The sequence below is a fragment of the Musa acuminata genome, chromosome BXJ1-4, assembly GCF_036884655.1.
Source record: "Musa acuminata AAA Group cultivar baxijiao chromosome BXJ1-4, Cavendish_Baxijiao_AAA, whole genome shotgun sequence".
NCBI lineage: Eukaryota > Viridiplantae > Streptophyta > Magnoliopsida > Zingiberales > Musaceae > Musa > Musa acuminata.
The window spans coordinates 30,317,451-30,335,627 of NC_088330.1; the positions used below are offsets into that span (position 1 = coordinate 30,317,451).

At 43.7% G+C, this 18,177-nt stretch overlaps 3 protein-coding genes across 3 annotated transcripts; 1 reads left to right on the forward strand and 2 right to left on the reverse strand.

The window, feature by feature from the left end:
* Positions 1–1,129: 1,129 nt before the first annotated feature.
* On the reverse strand, positions 1,130–3,344 carry LOC135652238 (vacuolar protein 8-like). The gene has a single exon (XM_065173053.1). It carries the CDS (start codon positions 3,047–3,049, stop codon positions 1,373–1,375), a length of 1,677 nt encoding a protein of 558 aa, XP_065029125.1. The 5' UTR covers positions 3,050–3,344; the 3' UTR covers positions 1,130–1,372.
* A 5,713-nt stretch (positions 3,345–9,057) lies between these two features.
* LOC103979485 (DNA-directed RNA polymerases II, IV and V subunit 6A) lies at positions 9,058–13,301 on the reverse strand. Its single transcript, XM_009395650.3, has 6 exons — positions 13,179–13,301; positions 11,846–11,879; positions 11,586–11,758; positions 11,449–11,500; positions 9,478–9,545; positions 9,058–9,377 (listed from the first exon to the last, which is right to left on the reverse strand). Exons 1-6 carry the CDS (start codon positions 13,211–13,213, stop codon positions 9,308–9,310), a joined length of 432 nt encoding a protein of 143 aa, XP_009393925.1. The 5' UTR covers positions 13,214–13,301; the 3' UTR covers positions 9,058–9,307.
* A 996-nt stretch (positions 13,302–14,297) lies between these two features.
* LOC135652245 (protein IQ-DOMAIN 22-like) lies at positions 14,298–17,384 on the forward strand. The gene is made up of 3 exons (XM_065173063.1): positions 14,298–15,001; positions 15,934–16,128; positions 16,461–17,384. The coding sequence occupies exons 1-3, from the start codon at positions 14,573–14,575 to the stop codon at positions 17,172–17,174; spliced, it is 1,338 nt and encodes a 445-aa protein (XP_065029135.1). The 5' UTR covers positions 14,298–14,572; the 3' UTR covers positions 17,175–17,384.
* The last annotated feature ends 793 nt before the right edge of the window (positions 17,385–18,177 follow it).

The window sequence follows — 18,177 nt, forward strand, 5'->3', positions numbered from 1 at the left end:
AGATGGCATCAAAAGGTACGCATCGTAATAATTAGATCTATACACTTATTTCAATCCTGACATATAAGTTATTTTCACATTTCAGATATAGCATAATTATAGATTTTATGCTTACAATTTTATCTCTAGTATCAGTCCCAAAGAACTCTACCGATCAAGTTGGTTCAGGGGAGCTTCCACGGTTGCTCGCCAACATAGATAGTGCGTTCCTCTCTTGACATTAGGAGAATCTGCAAAATAAAGTGCTTATATAAGGAGATTTTTGACGATTTCTCCCTTGACGCTCAAATTAGACGATGTTCCACGAGAGAGTAAGAGCCTTATGAGTTGGAGAGAGTTAGTCTTAGGTAGTGTTCCAAGAACTTGTCTTCATTCTCCCACTTTTTCACCATGCGAGGTGACAACTTTTATAATTCTGAAGAATAATAGCATGATATTAGAGAAGATCCTCCGAATCCTCCGTATGGTTAGCATCTTTTGATGTTATTTGTGTTATTATAAGTCGGAGACCCAACCACAAAATTAAATACCAGGTCAGTATAAGCTATTGGATGTCGACTTGGACTGTGTCGGCATGAGCAATGTCAACTCGGGTGAGGCCCGCATGCCAAGTATCTCAGCTCAGAGACGTGTCGGATTGACTGCTTAAAGATATAGTGTTGTTTACTTGCATGAATTAAATCTTCCTTGTTTCAGACGAAAGATTGCTTGTCGTGTGTAACTAATGGATTATTTGGATTTCACCACCGACGCGAGTTGAAGGAGACGCACCAACAAAACAGCTTCACGACCAATACAAGCGACACTCCCATGAAACAAAGCTAGTCAAGCACTGGAGCCAAGCTGTCACGGATCCATGAGCAAATCAACAAGCTACCGACACAAAGTGAATCGAGCTATATCCACTTCGTCTCCAACGCAAGGAGACTGAGGAAAGTTGTCTTCCCTCGGATATAGCCTGTTGAATGATTGAAGCACGAGGAAGCATCCTTTGAGGCTTCAATTGATCGAGACAATGGAAACTTCCATCCGCTGGCAATCAGCTTCCTTGATCAGGTTAAAGCATCGTCTTCTTGAACGGAGGAAAACTAGACGAGGAAACAAGCATCATATATCACTGCAACTCTGGTGCAGTAAAGAGAGGAAAGCTGGTCAGAATAGCAATGAAATTTACAGTGGAAGTTCATCAAGATAATTCATTTAGACTGAAACGACTCAGTATGGATTAAACTATCAGAACCAGAACAAACACACCGCTAGTACATACAGCTTAGGAGATAAACGAGCGCTACGTTTACTTGATAGCCTCAGCTCTCTCTGATTCCGGGAGCCGGTGAAACAGCAGCATCCTATACAAGATCAGCAAACATGTCTATCTTCTGATGAACAAGTTCTTCAATTTCCCCTTCTCTAATCTTTCAAGCAGCTTCTTGGCACCAGTCACATCCATGTCGGCAAGCTTCTTGAGGCACCCAACGGCGCCGCAGGAGTTCATCAGCTTCTTGCACCTCTTGCTCGACGACAGCGACAGCAGGCAGGACACTGCATACTTCTTGGCTGTGTTGTGAGGATTCGAATCGAGCAGGCGAACCAGATCGGCCACGCTCTTCTCGTCCTTCTTGAGCTCCCTGCTGTTCTGAGGACAGCTCATTAAGCCCGCAATGGCCTGCGCAGCGGCCTCTCTGGCCTTGTTCGTCTTGGCGTCAAGCATCCTCGCGAGCAAGGCCACACAACCGAACTCGCCGATTACCTTCTTCATCTCGGATGAGTTTGATAGCCTGCAGATGATGGATGCTGCTGCCTGCTGCGCGCCGAGCGATCCGTCCTTGAGTACATGGACCAAGCGAGGGAGGACGCCCAGCGAAACGAGGCTGTCGGCCGCCACCGACCCCATCAGGTTCCTCAACGCGCCAACCGCTGATTCCTGCGGGAATGGCCCATCAAGGTAAGACAGGAGGCTGCGCACTCCCCCCTCGGAGACTACTGACCTCCGCAGGCTGTCGTTGCTGGCGGTGAGATGCTGCAAGCACTCTGCGGCATGCTCTTTGGAGCCGAGAACGATTCCAGAATCGAGGAGATCGATCATGACTCGAATGAGGCCCTCCTCCACCAGTGTTTGCCTGACTTCGGGCACTGCAGAAAGATTCTTCAGCGTCCCTGCGGCCGCTGATTGGCAAATCGAGTCTCCTGTTTGGCATATCTCGATCAACACCGGTACACCTCCGTGGCCGACTATTGAGCGGGCGGTGTCGGCGGCCATGGATAGTCTCTGGAGCGATACGACTGACTTCTCTCTACAAAACAGGCTTCCGGACTCTGCCAGCCTGATTAGAGGTGGGAGCACTCCTTCCGAAACCAATAGCTTCTCGCAGCTCCCTGACTCCGTGAGCAAGCAAATCATTGTAGCTGTCTTCTCTCTGGTCTTCGAGGAGGTTGCACTGAGCAATCGTATCAGAGCGCCGATACTGCTCCGGCCGAAGGCAGCAATCACACCCTTCTCGCCCTCCATCATCACCTCAAGAAGTCTGTCCACAGCCCGGTGCTTGGCCTCGGCATGACCAATCTGCAAGCGGGCTAGTAATTCGTGTACGCTGTCGTGCATCGGCGTCGCGTTCTGCGAGTCGGCGAGAATCGGGGACATGGCGGCATCGCCGAGGACCCCGGTCTTCACCAGCAACGCACAGTCATTCAGAACGAGGTCGAGCTCACCCGACAAGGCGTCGAGGTCGCTCTGCATCTGGAGCTTGCCCAAGCAAAGCGGCTCCGCGGGGCAGCAGCGGCCGGCGAGCTCGATGGCTTCCACGAGGGTGTTCGTCACCGACAGCAGCAGTTCTTTACAGAGTGCGTTCTTGGCGAAGCAGGGGTGGCTTGAGAAGTCGGAGAGGCACGGCGAGACGCGCTCTAGTTTGGAGATTATGTATTTCCATCTTGCCGGGAAGCCTGCGGCAGCCCGGGCCTTGTCGAGGGCGGTAGGGACGAGCTGCCGTGCTTGAGACAACAGGTGGCTGGCGGAATTGACATCCGAGATAGGCTCAGGTTCTTCGGCCATGGATCGCAGGCAGCGTCTGTGATCTGAAACGGCTATGGTAAGGAGACGAATGTGAAAAAGAAAGCAGTAAAGACGAAACTTCAACGACAAGGAGAAGAAGAAGAAGAAGAGGTGGGAATCGTTTTCATGAGGCAAAGGGGGGGGGTGGCCATGATGAGAGACGGAAGCTGGAGAGAGTGGAGGGCCATAAAATAATAGAATGCGAGGAAGATGCAGATAGCTTTCGCAGCTTGAAGAATCATTCTCAGATCATAAGGGGTTCGTTTGGTGATAACAATGTCCGACCAACCAAATCAAGAACAGGTACTAAAAGGTGACTGCATTAATTCTACTTAATGGTGGGTTTGGACCGAAGATATACTTTGCACTGCTGTAATCTCTCTTTAAAGGGACACTAACTATAACACTACTAGAAAAACCAATCAAAGTCAGTAGCTGCCAGAGATTGTTCCAAGCATTTCAAAATTTGAAGAAGAAATCGTTCCCAAGTGCAGTAGCTGCCAACACAGACACGTCTCAGACTCACCTCAGTAGACTGTTCAGCTTCCTCTTCTCCCAGCGTTTCAAAATTTCAAGAGCAATAGCCACTCGGTGCAGGAGGACACCCACTCTGAGCTACTTTTTTATCTTTTTCTTCTTTCATGTTTATCCATGTCAGTTTCTGAGCTTCCTCCTGTGCAGAATTTATAGCTTGGAAACGACTCTCTTTTTCGAACTAGGTCAAGGTGGCTTGCAGTGGTAGCTCATATACATGTCTTTTAGTGTGTCCTCGATGGGGAAACCGAAGAGGTTGCTCTTGCCTTTTCTTGATAGGAACTATATGGCGATTAGGACAAAAGTATATCAACTTGAACAGAGGAAGGAACTTATGTGCATTTGGGAAGTCATCAACAGCACTCCACGCGGCTACACAATAGGCGAAGGTCATTCGATGTCGGCAAGCAACAACATTTGCATGCAAAGACGAGCTGCCTGCACGTGAGCAGAGCTTGCGTTCGCAGCTTTCCTAAAGGACCCACCGCGGAAGACGGGACAACCCGCCCTATCCCGTTCCTATTCCAGATCCGGTTCGATCGGACCGGATCCACGGTCCAAAGCTCACACCACCACATTCCCGGTTCAAAGAGAGCATAGCGTGAAGTGGAGACTTGGTGAGCTGTGAGTGAGAAGACTTGGCTTCAAAGAGAGCAGAAGAAGAGGTGGAGGTACTGTGTTGACGGGGAGACTCTTGCTTTGCTTTAGCTACAAGGAGGAGAGCTTTCACGTACGCCGGGAGAAGCCGTTGGTATGCGTCTTTCCACCTCTTTCTGGTGCTTTAGGGACGAAGCAACGCCCGAGGAAAAGGGAAGGCTGTGAGCGACGGGAGGGGGCCCGCCGACAGAGTAGAGTACCAAAGCCAGCTTTTATCCTTTGCCTTCTGTAGCACAAGAAGAGGGGGTCGAAAGAGGACGAAGATTGACATACTATAGTTTTCTTCCTACAAGATCAAATAACTCATTCAGGATTAAACCATCACTCACATAGGTATTGCCTGTGCATGACCTTCCTGGGAGAAATTAGAAGTTCTTGCCATATATTATAGTTGTATGTACGTGAATCTTAAAGTTATTTTTTATTTTAATTGTTCGATATGTTGGGTTTTGTGTCAAATTTATTACAAGCTTGTGATAGGTGATCTTGCAAAAATCACATCCAAGATGTACCAAATAAATATTTCTCTAATACTTAAATTAGTAGAGTTGCAAGATTCAAGGAAGTATTGAAATAAATTGAAGTGTTAATATGTGAGCTAATTACATGAAATCAATCATCATTATTTGAACGTGGAGATATATGTTGAATCGTCGAATGTGATGACTTATACTAACATCATGAGTTCTTGATTGACATGTCAAAATTCATAAAAGGGATCTTCATCATTTATAAAAGTATTCCTTTATAGAGAAACCAATCACTCGGATTAGAAGGCCTTGTAAAGTAGACATCTACTATTTGCATTAAGTAGCTACCTCCAGCGGTTCTATCACAAGGTAAGAAACCTTCAATGTTCAGTAAGAGGTATACAAACCTCTAAGAGGAATATGAACATCCAGATGACAGAATGATTCATCCTTCATCCGCATGTATCGCAGAACGAGAAAAGCAAGAGTGGGCTATCTATGTATCATTCATGAAATTATTCGTCCTCATGACCTTCGTCATCACTAAAGGAAGATCGCACTGGCCTCAGCAGCATGCTCAGTAATGGCATCACTGGCTCCAAAAGAATGCCAGGGAGACATCTGTACAAGATTAGCTTGTAGAGTTCCCACAGGCCCTTGGACTCTGATAAGTACTTCAGTACCAAGACAGGAGAATGTGGGCTTCTCATCACTTGCAGGTGGCACACACGTCATATGCAAACACGAACGTCGGAAAACAATTCAGTAAAGGGCATCATAATCCCCACAAAAGAATTGTATACCGAAGTCTATGCAAAAGCATTTAATTTGGAATTTGGAGATGATATTGAGCATTCCCAACTCAGTTCAATTACTTCATCTCGAAGGCATCGGATAGCACCTTTCAAAGCAACATTTCTTATGATGAGTGGTCTGTGATTTCTTTGGATACATGAACATGCACACACGAAAATGGAGAACAACGAGACACACTAGCCAAATGTAATACAAACCACTCACTGCTTGCTTCTGGACCCTACCCATCAGCTAAAACAACGTTCCACCAATGTAGACAACTGGGTTTGGAAGCTTAAAAATATTAAAATATGTTTCTTTCTCCTGCACAAAATAATCATTCAGGTGAACAATATATCCAGCAGATAAATCTTATATTGCAAAAACCCTGTCTTCTGACGCCCCTCGATTAAAAATGACTACTCTTAATTGCTAGTCAGGTCTCAGACTCAGTCATGATATCAGTCATGATATCACCACTGTATCATACTCAGTCATGATATCACCACTGTATCATACTCAGTCATGATATCACCACTGTATCTACAAGTAGTTCAAATAACACAAATCTTGTTATACTATAGCTTCATCTCCACACACATTTCCGAGATAGCACTCAACATATACTCTATTAGATTGTGGCATTTGGGTATGGAGTGGCTTGATGGCTATTTTCAAAAAGGTAATTATGTATCAATAGAGAATCATCCACTCTCGGTATCATGAAAGAAATATCTTGTATATTCTTACTTAGGCAAATTTTTGGCCAAGGTCAATTAGATCATGATGAATTCGATAAGCGTGACATTCAAATTAAGATAGAAGGAGTTTTTCGAGAAAATTCGTTTAGAATGAGACTCGGATGTATTTAGTACGGGCCTGATAGCACAATACCCGGTATACGATCTATGAGATATTAGATACATGATAACTGAGGATAGACATGCCTAATGGATTAGATCCCCTTGTATTATTTGGGGACTATGACGCAGTGGCTTAGTATGTCCATAGTTAATGAGTTGAGTAAATTACTATGGAGATAATAATTCACTAAGCCAGAAGGAGTTCTGACAAGTGCAACTCACGGCCAACTCGGTATATGGCCTAGAGGATTATACACATATGATAGACAACATGACAAATAGATGATCGGATTCGAGATATCCGATAAGCCCTTATTTTAATGGATCATTGGAAGAGACCCAATAGAGCTTATAATGGTTATTTGATGGGGATCCAATATCCATTAAGATATGGATAATTAGATAGAAATCTAATATCCAATAAGAAAGATCCATTTGAATTAGTGCTAGTCATAGGTGCATTGCAAGTTAATCACGTGAGTAATGACACGTGTGACATGATATACACTCTTTTTGTTTATTATTATTATGATATTTTTTCACTTTATATTGCTTGTTGTATGTATATATTGTGATATTCATGAATTCGTACAATAGGAATCAAATCATGATGAAATCACGATAATGAGACCGATTCGCCTTTAAACATAAACCCTAAATAATCCCAGTCATAGGTTACTAGAGATGAACATTAAGATAATCGGACAAACTAATGTACTATATACTTGTCCATATGATGGAGGTGGTTGGTCTCATAGTTGCTGGTATAGGGACACTAGAGATATAGTGCATGTGCTCATTGGAGAATGAGTTCATTGATTGATCTACTACGAAATGCTAGATGATACCTTATTTTAAGATAATGATTTCATCATCTTGGTGGTGTATCTAATCTTTAGACTTGAGACACCAAGGATGTCCTGTATGAGTACTCCACTATTTGATATCGGAATTATAGACTTGGATATATCAAATCTAACACAGTCGATTATTAGAAATGACAATCAACTTTATGAGGGTTATTGAGTGTCGAAAGAGGATCATCCGCTCTCGGTGTCATGAGACGAATATCTCATGTGTTTTTGTTCAAACAAATCCTTGACTAGGGTCATTGAGAGAGAAAGAGTTCTTCGAGAGAATCCGATTTGAGTGAGACTCGGGTAGAAATTGTTTAGGCCTGACAGCACCATGTCCGGTATATGGTCTTTGGGATATTATATGGGTGATGGACTATAAATACACAATAATTGAGGACATATGGATCCAAAGGATTAAATTACCCTATATCGTTTGGGAACTAATGCATAATGACCTAGTACGTCCATAGTTGATGAGTCGAGTGAATTATTATGGAGATAATAATTTATTAAGCTAGAAAGAGTTCTAATAGGTATGACTTATGACTAACTTGATATTTGGTCTAGAGGGTCACACACATATGATAGCTATTGTGACGAGTAGACGTTTGGATATGAGATATCCGTTGGAGTCCATATCTTATTGGATATCCAATAAGCCCCTAAATTAATGGATCATATCGATGAGATCCAATAAAAGTTAATGAGATATTATTGGGTAGAGATCCACTAATCTAATAGGCTTGGGTAGAGATATACTAATCTAAGAGATTATTGGATAGAGATTCACTAAGCTAGAAAGAGTTTTAATATATATGACTCATGACCAACTTGATATTGGACTTAGAGAGTCCACATATATGGTAGGTGTTGCGACGAGTAGACGTTCGGATATAAGATATCCGTTGGAGCCAAAATCTTATTGGATATCTAATAAGCTCCTAAATTATTGGATCCTATGAATGAGATCCAATAAGAGTTAATGAGATATTATTGGGTAGAAATCTCCTAATCTAAGATGTTTGGATAGTTGGACGAAGATTTAATATCCAATACGGCGATCCTATTCTCCTCTTCCCTTCTCCTCCTTAGCCAGTAGGGGCATGTGGAGATTTGGGCAACGATTTGAGGAGTGTCTTCCCTTCTCCTCCTTAGCCAGTAGGGGCATGTGGAGATTTGGGCAACGATTTGAGGAGTGTCTTCGCAGCCCTTACTGTGTAGATCACTACCAGAGATGAGGACAGTTGACCTCCTTCATCCTCTCCCACATATCTGTAGGAATTCATGGATATACGATCTCTTTAGGTTACACAACTATCATACACATAGTTTTCAGTTTTATCGCTACGCATATGATATCACCTCTAGATTTTTTACGATGGTATCAAAGATAGGTTATTTCCTACGTTAACCTAAGAAACTTAAATAGTTAAATAGAGATTCAGTAATAATATCAATATGACATGATCTACCATCGCAATAGACGAACACGCATGAAAACACGCTGAAGAGATCAAATCGTAAATCTTCTTTGAGAGATGCGAAACGTGATCCGCTCGACTGTGACTCACTCGCATACCCGCGTGGTGAGTCAGCAAAAATCACAACGCTTACTTCGCGCCCTTCTAAGTGCGTTTCGTGCCTAAGCAACGCAGGAGAGATGCACATGGGTAGAGAATACCTTTTCGATGCTCGTATCAGTTACGATGCCAAAAGATGGTATAATTAAAACCCCTATTAGGAGATATTGACGGTCGTGTGTGGCCAAAGTCTACGAACATCGATCACGGATTAGTGACGTTGGATAAGAGTAAGACGGCACACGCAAAGCATGTCATATAGAGTGTCGTAGTTAAACCACCACATTTGTCAAGCATAGTCTACAAACAACGGTCACAAATAGGTGAAATTGACCAAAGAGGACAGCCTTCGTTGGCATGCCTGATTAAACGTTTTATGACAGCATGCTGTTCAGATGATCCTTCATCAATCAACTTCCATCTATCTAATTCAATCTAGTGTGATAGGTACACAGCAAATGTAGCAAGCATGGAAACAAGAAGGGGTTTGATGGTCATCAGCTTAGTCCCCGCCAACTTGCCTCTTCCAGGAATCCTCCACTATTAGTTCGTCGACTCCCCAGTCTTCGTAACTGTTGCAATGTGTCAATGCAATCAAAATCAGTATTGGTAATGCCAAATTCAACCATCATTCAAAGTTAATATACATAACAAAAGAACTAAAGATAGCACCTTCCATCTGGTAAATATCGCCGGATGGTAAATGGTATCTTGCGCTCGCGAAGTTCTTTCATTGCTATCTAAAATCACATAATAATATAGGAATTAGAACAGCCGTGTACCTCCAACAACCAGAATACCATAGTTGTACACTATTAAGGATACACCATCTAGATGGATCAAATCACACACAATTCAAATTACCAATTGCCAGAAAAATGGTAGTTTACTTAATAATGCAGCAAGCCAGGCCATGGCCTCCTAGTAACTGTTTGCTAAACATTCTCATCACAAGACAGGTCATGGCATGTCCTACAGGCGATTCTTTGGACATCAAGATGGGTTAAACTGTCTCAAATAGTTTATATCAGCTAACGAGACAGATGATAGTGAGTGTAAAGAGAAGCATATCAGAAGTGTGGGAATGGCAGAATGATTGCCCCGACGATAATATGGTTTATTCAGTGCTCATTTAGTGGGGTGTTTTTAATTCATTTGTTGAAGCATCAGGTTTTCCAAGAAAAATGTAGTAAAATGAGTGTATAAACCATTACTTTTAGAGGACTAAACATAGTCTGAAACTAGAGATACAATAACCATTCATTTATCCTGACCCACTCAAATAATCAGTGAAAAAATGACTTCAGATAACAGATTCTTTTTATTATAGGTGCACTAACATTGAACAACACAACACAAAATTCATATATAACAAATGCAAGGGCTCTATGATGTAGAACCAATCTTATCTATCTCTTATTCAAATAAATTTGATTAACTTGGAGGTTATTTTTCATATCACCAGTTGCCACATAGCAACATACTAAATAATTCTGATCTAGTTTCCTAGTTTACTCAAGAAGAAAATGTGAGAATTTCTTTTAAAGATTATGATTGTGATTAAAAATTTGAAATCCTGATGAAAGATATTATGAAGATTGATTTCTACGAGTATGTAATCATGTCAATCAATAATATTATCTTCTTCGATGGGAAAATCAAATTATATATTTGATTTGATTCAATTGTAAATTCTCTACTTTTATATTTTTCCTTTTCTTTTCTTGTACTTAGCCTAAAAAGAGTGTAAGAACATTGTAATGAAAATAAATCAGAGATTGATCAATAAATGAGTTCTTTTTCCACCTTGAGTGTGAGTAGTGCAAAGCCACATTTGTTTTCCGATGACTAGATTCCATCACTGATGGGAGAAGGTGTGAGACTTTCATCCTAGGAGTGTTCTCCTTGAGTCAAAAGCAATTTTGATAGTTATCCATTTATTTTCTTATTATCTTTTAGTTACTATCAGTTATTCCTCTCTTTTATGTTCCTAAAAAAAATATTATACTGCTCTCTTCCTACATCAATCTAGAATGGCAAGTAAATACACTTGCAATTATCCAAACAAGGTGGAACTAAAAGCCCATAAGAAATCAATCAAACAGTAGAAAGAGTTACACTCAAAATTTAGGTCTATACGGAACCTTATGTTAGATCCTTCTATGATACTTTCTGGGACCACATTATTTTGCCAAACTACTTTAACTCGAATAATGCTTTTCTCTGCCATCATTTCCATGTTTTTATCAAAGATCATGTTTGAAAACTAACCAACTAAAATTTGATTGCAAGTCCTATTATAAAAAGCTCATATTTCATGTTGCTGGACAAACTGAAATACGAACAAATCCTACAACAACATTATCAGTTAATCTTAGAAGATTCTTTAAAGCATTTTTCTTTGAAGCCAGTTGTCACCCTTAAGACATCATCCAAAATTTAATAAGTTTGGTAATATGAAAAGTGTGCAAATAAGGCCAGCACTTTTAACATATGTTGCTCCTTTTAATATTTTGACCCTAAAATATAACACTCTAGAGAATTAGATATTTTTAGAGATGCATATCTGCATAAGATAAATGCTTCTAACAAAATTCTATCTAATCATTTCAAAATAAAAATATATGTTGTTAAAAATCATACCTCCAAAGGGTCAGTCTCACCCTCCAACTCAACCATCACTGGAGCATTCATGCTGTTCACCAAAGTTGGATTACTAAAAAAGCTGATACAAAATCCAAATGTGCATAAATCGATGGATAAAACTAGAAATTACCGACCTGATTTGCAGAGCTCGTGTACCAAGAATCCTAGCACGTTCATATTTTGTCATGTATTTTGATGTTTTTCTAGGCCGTTCAACTCGTTCTTGCTCCTTTTCCTCGCCCTCAGCTCCTACAACATCATCCGGCATGTCTTCATTGTTATTTTCCTGATCTTCCTCTACTCCTTCCTTCACAAATGCAATTGATATTTCATTATCTCCAGCAAACACATCAAGTGTGCAAGCTGACCTAGAAAGGGAAAAGCCAATAGTTACCTCAATTTCTGGTTCTGGTGGCTCATCTTCATAACTGCACAAACACAGAAATTAAAGACTGGCAGCTAGGGCTAGACTAATTCAGTGCAATAGACACAGAAATTAAAATGATAACATACCAGCGTCATAATCCGACACCAAAACCAAGTTATTAAGCCCACAAGAAGAACAAACTTCATTAACAAAATGTTTAACATAGAACCTACATTTGTAAATAGTTTTACAATGGGACCATGATATGCTATCTATCTTCTTCTCTGGTCTGAGGGTGTATTTTGTTTCACTGGAAGTGGATATCGAATATGAAACTTTCTGAAAGTGACCAACATTCAGTGTTTGTTTACTGAAACTTATAGGAAATGCACAATTTAGCCTGAAGTTCACAGTCAAATTCTAACTAATTTTCTTATTTCATATCTTGAAATACTAGTATACTACAAGTCATGCAAAGTGGCTTTAGCCCAGAGATCACTACCCCAAGTGTTAATCAGTGTATGAACCCTTACTAATGATCAATCACCTAATGGCAGTACCTCAAAAGCAGAAGGAAAAAGCTTATGGAACAAATAAAAAGCCTTTAACTACATTCAATTTGGGTTCAAGATCGAAATGGTATGATTTGCATGGACCATGACGACAATTCTATACTCCCATTAGGGTTCAAGATTAAAGTGGTATGTGAATAAGTTTATAAACCGATGATTTCATAGTTAATATTTAAACTTTGTTAGCTTAAAGGTCACCATAATTTTGACATATTAAGAAAATTACACGGGAAATAGTAACATAAAACATGCATAGCATCAACTAATGATGCAGTTGCAAGGAAAAGTGAGGGTCTTTAAAAGCACAGCAATATCCCATCGAAGCATTATTCCTCCTCTCCTGTAAGTATTTCAACATTTAGGCGGAACCAGACGACAAAAAATGAGGCTTTACTGGAAAATCGGTGACTAACAATAAGGCAGCATCAGATTCATAAACTGGGAACAATCTTTCTAGGAGTTCCCTAACATATGCGAACGCAACCAACTGCAAACCAAACATTGGTATCACACCGTCTAAAACCACATATTTCAGACACGATCAATCTCAACGCGCCAGAAAAACGCAGAAGACGATCATAACCACGAAACGTAATCATCACAAACTCATCTGAAGCAATCAAACTAATGCACCACCGGCAGATTAGTCAATGACCAATCCAAGGTTCTGTTACATCATCCAATCTATATTTCGGCGAGACGAATCGAGGAACCACAAGCGAAGGAAAGCTCAGAATCAAAAGAACGAAGAGAACAAAGGAAAGGAGGGAGGAAGTATCGTCTCGAACCCCATGTCGACGTCATCGTAATCATCGTCCGCCATTATCCAAGCCGAAAAGCCCCCTTATCGTTCTCTCCCTCTCCCCTTTACCCAGAAGCAGGAACCCTAGAAGTTTCGAACAAGAAGTTTAAATCCTCCTAGTGGGGTTATTTATAACCAAACAATAAATTGGGCCGTTCTTTGAGCCGGACGAAGGAACCGAAACGGGCCGTGAATTGGGTCATTCTTTGAGAGTATCAATCGAGTGTAAACAGTTTGACCAACATTGACTCCTCAGGAGTTGTTGCTGCAGCGGGTGAAACGATCGGTTAGGGGGAACCCGTCCGAACAGCAAAGAGAACAGACGCTGATTTCACCCACCCGACACATCCAACCAACCCAATTATTGAAGACACGGCAGCAGCCACCGTCTCATCCTTATCACGCCCACTGTTCTTTTAATGTTGGGTGTCCCGAGTCCGCGCGGTGGGTGGAACACGCCGCCCCGAACCGACGTGACGCCACCTCACCCATGGTCCACCGCCGTCCCTCGTCGATCCGGCCGGATCTGACCGTCCGATCGTCGAAGAGCCGGGCTCATCTGTCGCGCGCGAGACGGGGAACACGGTGGCGTCGGACGGTTCTTGGGGGGGGGGAGGCGAGGTCATGGTCGAACTCCGTGACTTCATCCCACCGACATCCGCCGAGATGGTGCGGTTCACCGTGCGTACCTATGTTTCCTGTCTCAGCCGACAAAAATAAGGTTGATGGTTTGTGAGAGAAGGGTCGATGGGTCTTCTCATATGTTTAAGAAAAACACGCCGACACATCAAATATACTTTTTGCGGAACCAAAATGTTTTTTTATTTATTTTTTAATACATTCTTAGGGTGAAACGGATGAGGCGCAGTGGATCCGGTGTCTCCATCAAGATACCTCTCACAGTAGGATGACCTTCCATTGGCTAGGATCCCGTGGGCCCGATCATGAGATCAGCAGCTGCAAAGAGAAACAAACTCAAACCACACACGATTTCAAGGGTAAAAGGGTAAAATAGTTATCCTTCGAAATAATAATAATAATAATAATAATAATAATAAGAAAACTCGTCAAATGGAGACTCAAATTGTTATCGGCGGTGCGCGACTTTTCCTTCCCTTCCCTCTCTGTCGCTGACTCTATGGCACACCTTTTGCTTCTTCTCTTCCCTCATGTTCTCGATCACTCGTATTCTTTTGCTTTCTTTTGGATTTAATTTCCCGCTCTTTCCCTTTCTTCCTTGGCTTTTGTATTCGTTTCTGATGGGATCTTAAATAGAAGAATTAGATAGGCGAAGGGGTCGGAGAGGAGCTTGCCTCTTGATTTAACGTGGGGGAGTGGGCAGAGGAGAGTCAGTGAGGAGCGAGGGGGAGGAGGGCTGGAATGGGGAGGGCCACGAAGTGGCTCCGCAGCTTATTCGGCTGGAAGAAGGCGGATCCCGCCAGCGACGTCGAGCCGGCCAAGGATAAGAGGAGGTGGGGCTTCATGAGGCCGTTCCGGGAGAAGGTGCAGCAGCAGCGGAAGGGAGAGCAGACAACGGCGGTGGTCATGGAGGAGCGGAAGGGGTCGTACAGGGAGGTGCCGAAGCCGTTCGGGGCGGCAGACGAGGAGGAGCAGAACAAGCGCGCGATTGCCGTAGCGGCGGCCACCGCGGCTGTGGCGGAGGCGGCCGTGGCCGCAGCTCAGGCGGCGGCAGCGGTCGTCCGCCTGACCAGCAGCGGGAGAAGCGCCGTGGGGTTCTCCCTGGCTGCCGCTGGTAAGCGGGAAGAGGGGGCGGCGATCAAGATCCAGGCCGTGTTCCGGGGATACCTGGTTCGTTTCTCTTCTCTGTCCCTTCAATTGCAGTCTAAAATGTGCTTGTTGACGGAAAATTCGAAAGATTTCGTAGGAAAGAAAGGAAATTTGAAGGTCCAATCTGTTCCTTAACTCGATCCTCTGTTTTCATCACGAATCAGAAGAAAAGTCATTGTTCTTCTCTTTCCATCAGATCCAAATGGAAGGGTTAAGTTGGGAAACCGAGCTGCTTCCCTCATCTGCAATTTACATTGGCCGGTCCTTTGATCGCATAATTATCGCTCATCCGGGCACTTCGACGAGAGCCAAAAGCATCGGTCTGTGAGCTCCTCAACTGCCTTGGGTGGAGCGATCTGGATTGCGTGATTCGATTGGATCCTGTCACCTCAAATTTGCTATTTTTCCCGGTCTGCAGTCGCTATCTCCCTTCTCGTCTTGAATGCAGAACCCTTTTGGCTTTTCCACCCCCCATCTTCCTTTTTCCCATTACTCGTCTGTCCCTCCCCCATCTTTCCGCCATTTACTTCATCAGCTCCCTCACTGTGTATAGACCTGTATCCTCTGCGTCATTGGTTATTGCAGCTTGCAGTGGTATTGGTGCTATAAGTGGCATTGGATCGCAGCCTTATCCTTTCCCTCGTCCTCATACTTTTACTCTCTGCTTTTGGCTTTATTCTTCCCTTTAATCTTTCTCAACGCTGCTTCTCCTGTCTACTTGTACCGCAGTGGTTACTCCTCGGCTCATGAATCTCGTGGACCACATTTAGGACAATTTGGTTGGGATGGGTCATAATTTTCTTGGCCGTCCTACCAACTCTGAATTATTGAGTCATTGTTGACTTGGGGTCAATGTAGTTCTCTTCTGCAAAGGAATCTACTTTCTTGTTCTTCCACAAGTTCTTCGGATAAATCCTGTGTTCGGTAAATTGACCCCTGTTGATGTTGTGAAGGCAAGGAGGGCATTGAAAGCACTCAAGGGGCTGGTGAAGCTGCAGGCACTGGTGAGAGGTAACATTGTGAGGAAACAGGCCGCGGAGACGCTGCGATGCATGCAAGCATTGGTGAGAGTCCAAGCTCGGGCACGGGCGTGCCGTGTGCTCCGTTCCGAAAGGAGCAAGTTCGAGAAGGCCCCCAGCGGCCATTCTGTAAGTGTAGATTTTGTTCTTCCTCTTGTAGAGGTATAGCTAATACTCATTTTTGTTGTTAGTTCATAAGTTGTCTCGAAATCCAAAGCTGCCTCAGATTTGCTTTTATATGAATAATCACAACTATCATTGTTTGAGCTGCTAATTCATTTGTTATAAGGAGCAAAAGATGAAAGGGAGGGAGGAAGTGTTAATACTTAGCCATTATTACGTTCCAGGGAACTCCAACTCTCGAGCAACATGAACTTTCTGTTCCTGGCAAACCTGGTTCTTCCTGCATGCTGAATAGCTAGTAATGCACATTAATGAAGTCACGCTATTGTCGTCTGCAGAGAGGTTCCTCGAGGCCAGCCAGTAGTGACGCAGCCCACCGGGAGCGAGCAACCTCTGCAGGATGGAACTGGTTGGACCGCTGGATGGAGGAACGGTATTGGGACAGCCGAGAATCCGTGAAGAAGGCAGGGCATGGTGCTTCCATGGACGATGATAAGAATGCAAAGATTCTTGAAGTAGATCCAGGGAAGCCCCAGTTTCATCACAAGAGGCGGAACACGCACAACCACTCCTCTTGCTCCACACTGACTTCGGACCAGAACAGCCATAGCTTCGTCACCGTCCCCGACTCACCGTCGGTGGAATCCACCGCCGCCCAACATTTCGTGCCTAGCTCGTCCTCCGTCGAAATGCAGCAATCTGTGGGCCACCTGAGGTTCCCTTTCGAGGCCGGGGAGTACGGGGAGAGCCCGCAATTCTACTCTGCTTCGTCGCGACCGGGAAGCTCGAGGAAGGGGCCGTTCACGCCGTCGAAGAGCGACTGCTCCCGGAGCCTGTTCAGTGGCTACTCTGACTACCCAAACTACATGGCCAACACCGAGTCTTCGAGGGCGAAGGTGCGGTCTCACAGCGCGCCGAAGCAGAGGCCGGACCGGCTGAATCCTTTGGGGCCCTTCGCTCAGCGGTCGTCGTCTCTGCACGCCAAGTCCTCAAACAAGGCTTACCCGGGCTCCGGCCGGTTGGATAGGTTAGGATTGCCCATCGGGATTTGATGGAATCAACCTCGGAGATCACTGTGTTCATAACGTTTTGCTTCTTTTGTTTGGCAATGACTGAAGCAGTCTCTGACAATCTCGGACGAAGTCCCTAACCATGTTTATGTTCTGCTGTTCATCTTGTAAGGTTACCTGGAGATGTAAGTTTAGTGTAGGATTGCCATCAGCTCCAAAGTTTAATGCTTCCAAGATTTCTGCTGGTTTGCACATTGCTTGCTCATACAATCCTGAAATCTTTGGATAGATTCTGTTGCCCAACTTGCTTTAAAATAACATAGGTGGAATCTTATTATATATCACCTGAGTGGGAGTCAGGAGATTGATTGCACGCAGTGTGGTGTCGGTCATGGAAGGCGTGCCAGTGCCGGTCATGCTACGTTGCACTTGGTTTTACTGAAGAACAATTTAATGCATGTCTACAGCAATATATACATATTTTTCTCTATCCGCTCTGCTTGCATGACTCGTATCCATGGATAAAATGGACGACAGAAAAGACGAGAAGACACATTGATTGGGTTCCGGCAACAGGCGTTCAAATAGCCTGTCACGTACAAATTCGGAACAGGGATGAAAAAGAAAGCGACATGTCGCGTTCTGCTTTCCAGTTTGGAGATTCGTGAGCCGAGAATCACATGATGGTGGGCGAAACACACGGTCGGCGGATAAGTCGAGCACGGTCCCAAGTAGAGAGAGAAAGAGAGACTGGGGGGAGCACGCACAACTGGCCTTACTGTACGTGCATTTGTTACGCAGTGCTCCTCCGCTCGTTGGCTGCTCTCGTGACGGTGAAGGGGAATTTTTCATTGTGTTACAGAGCGATGAGATGGATCGATGCGGATGAGCTGATGGGATTCTTCCCAGAGAGCTATTGGATTCCCTTCTAAAATGAGCTGCGGACAGCCTCGCCTGGCATTAGATTCTGAGGTCGACACATGATGGAGTGAGATCAATGCCTTGTGCACACAACATGCTCGCCGAATTGCCCTTGTGAAAAGTA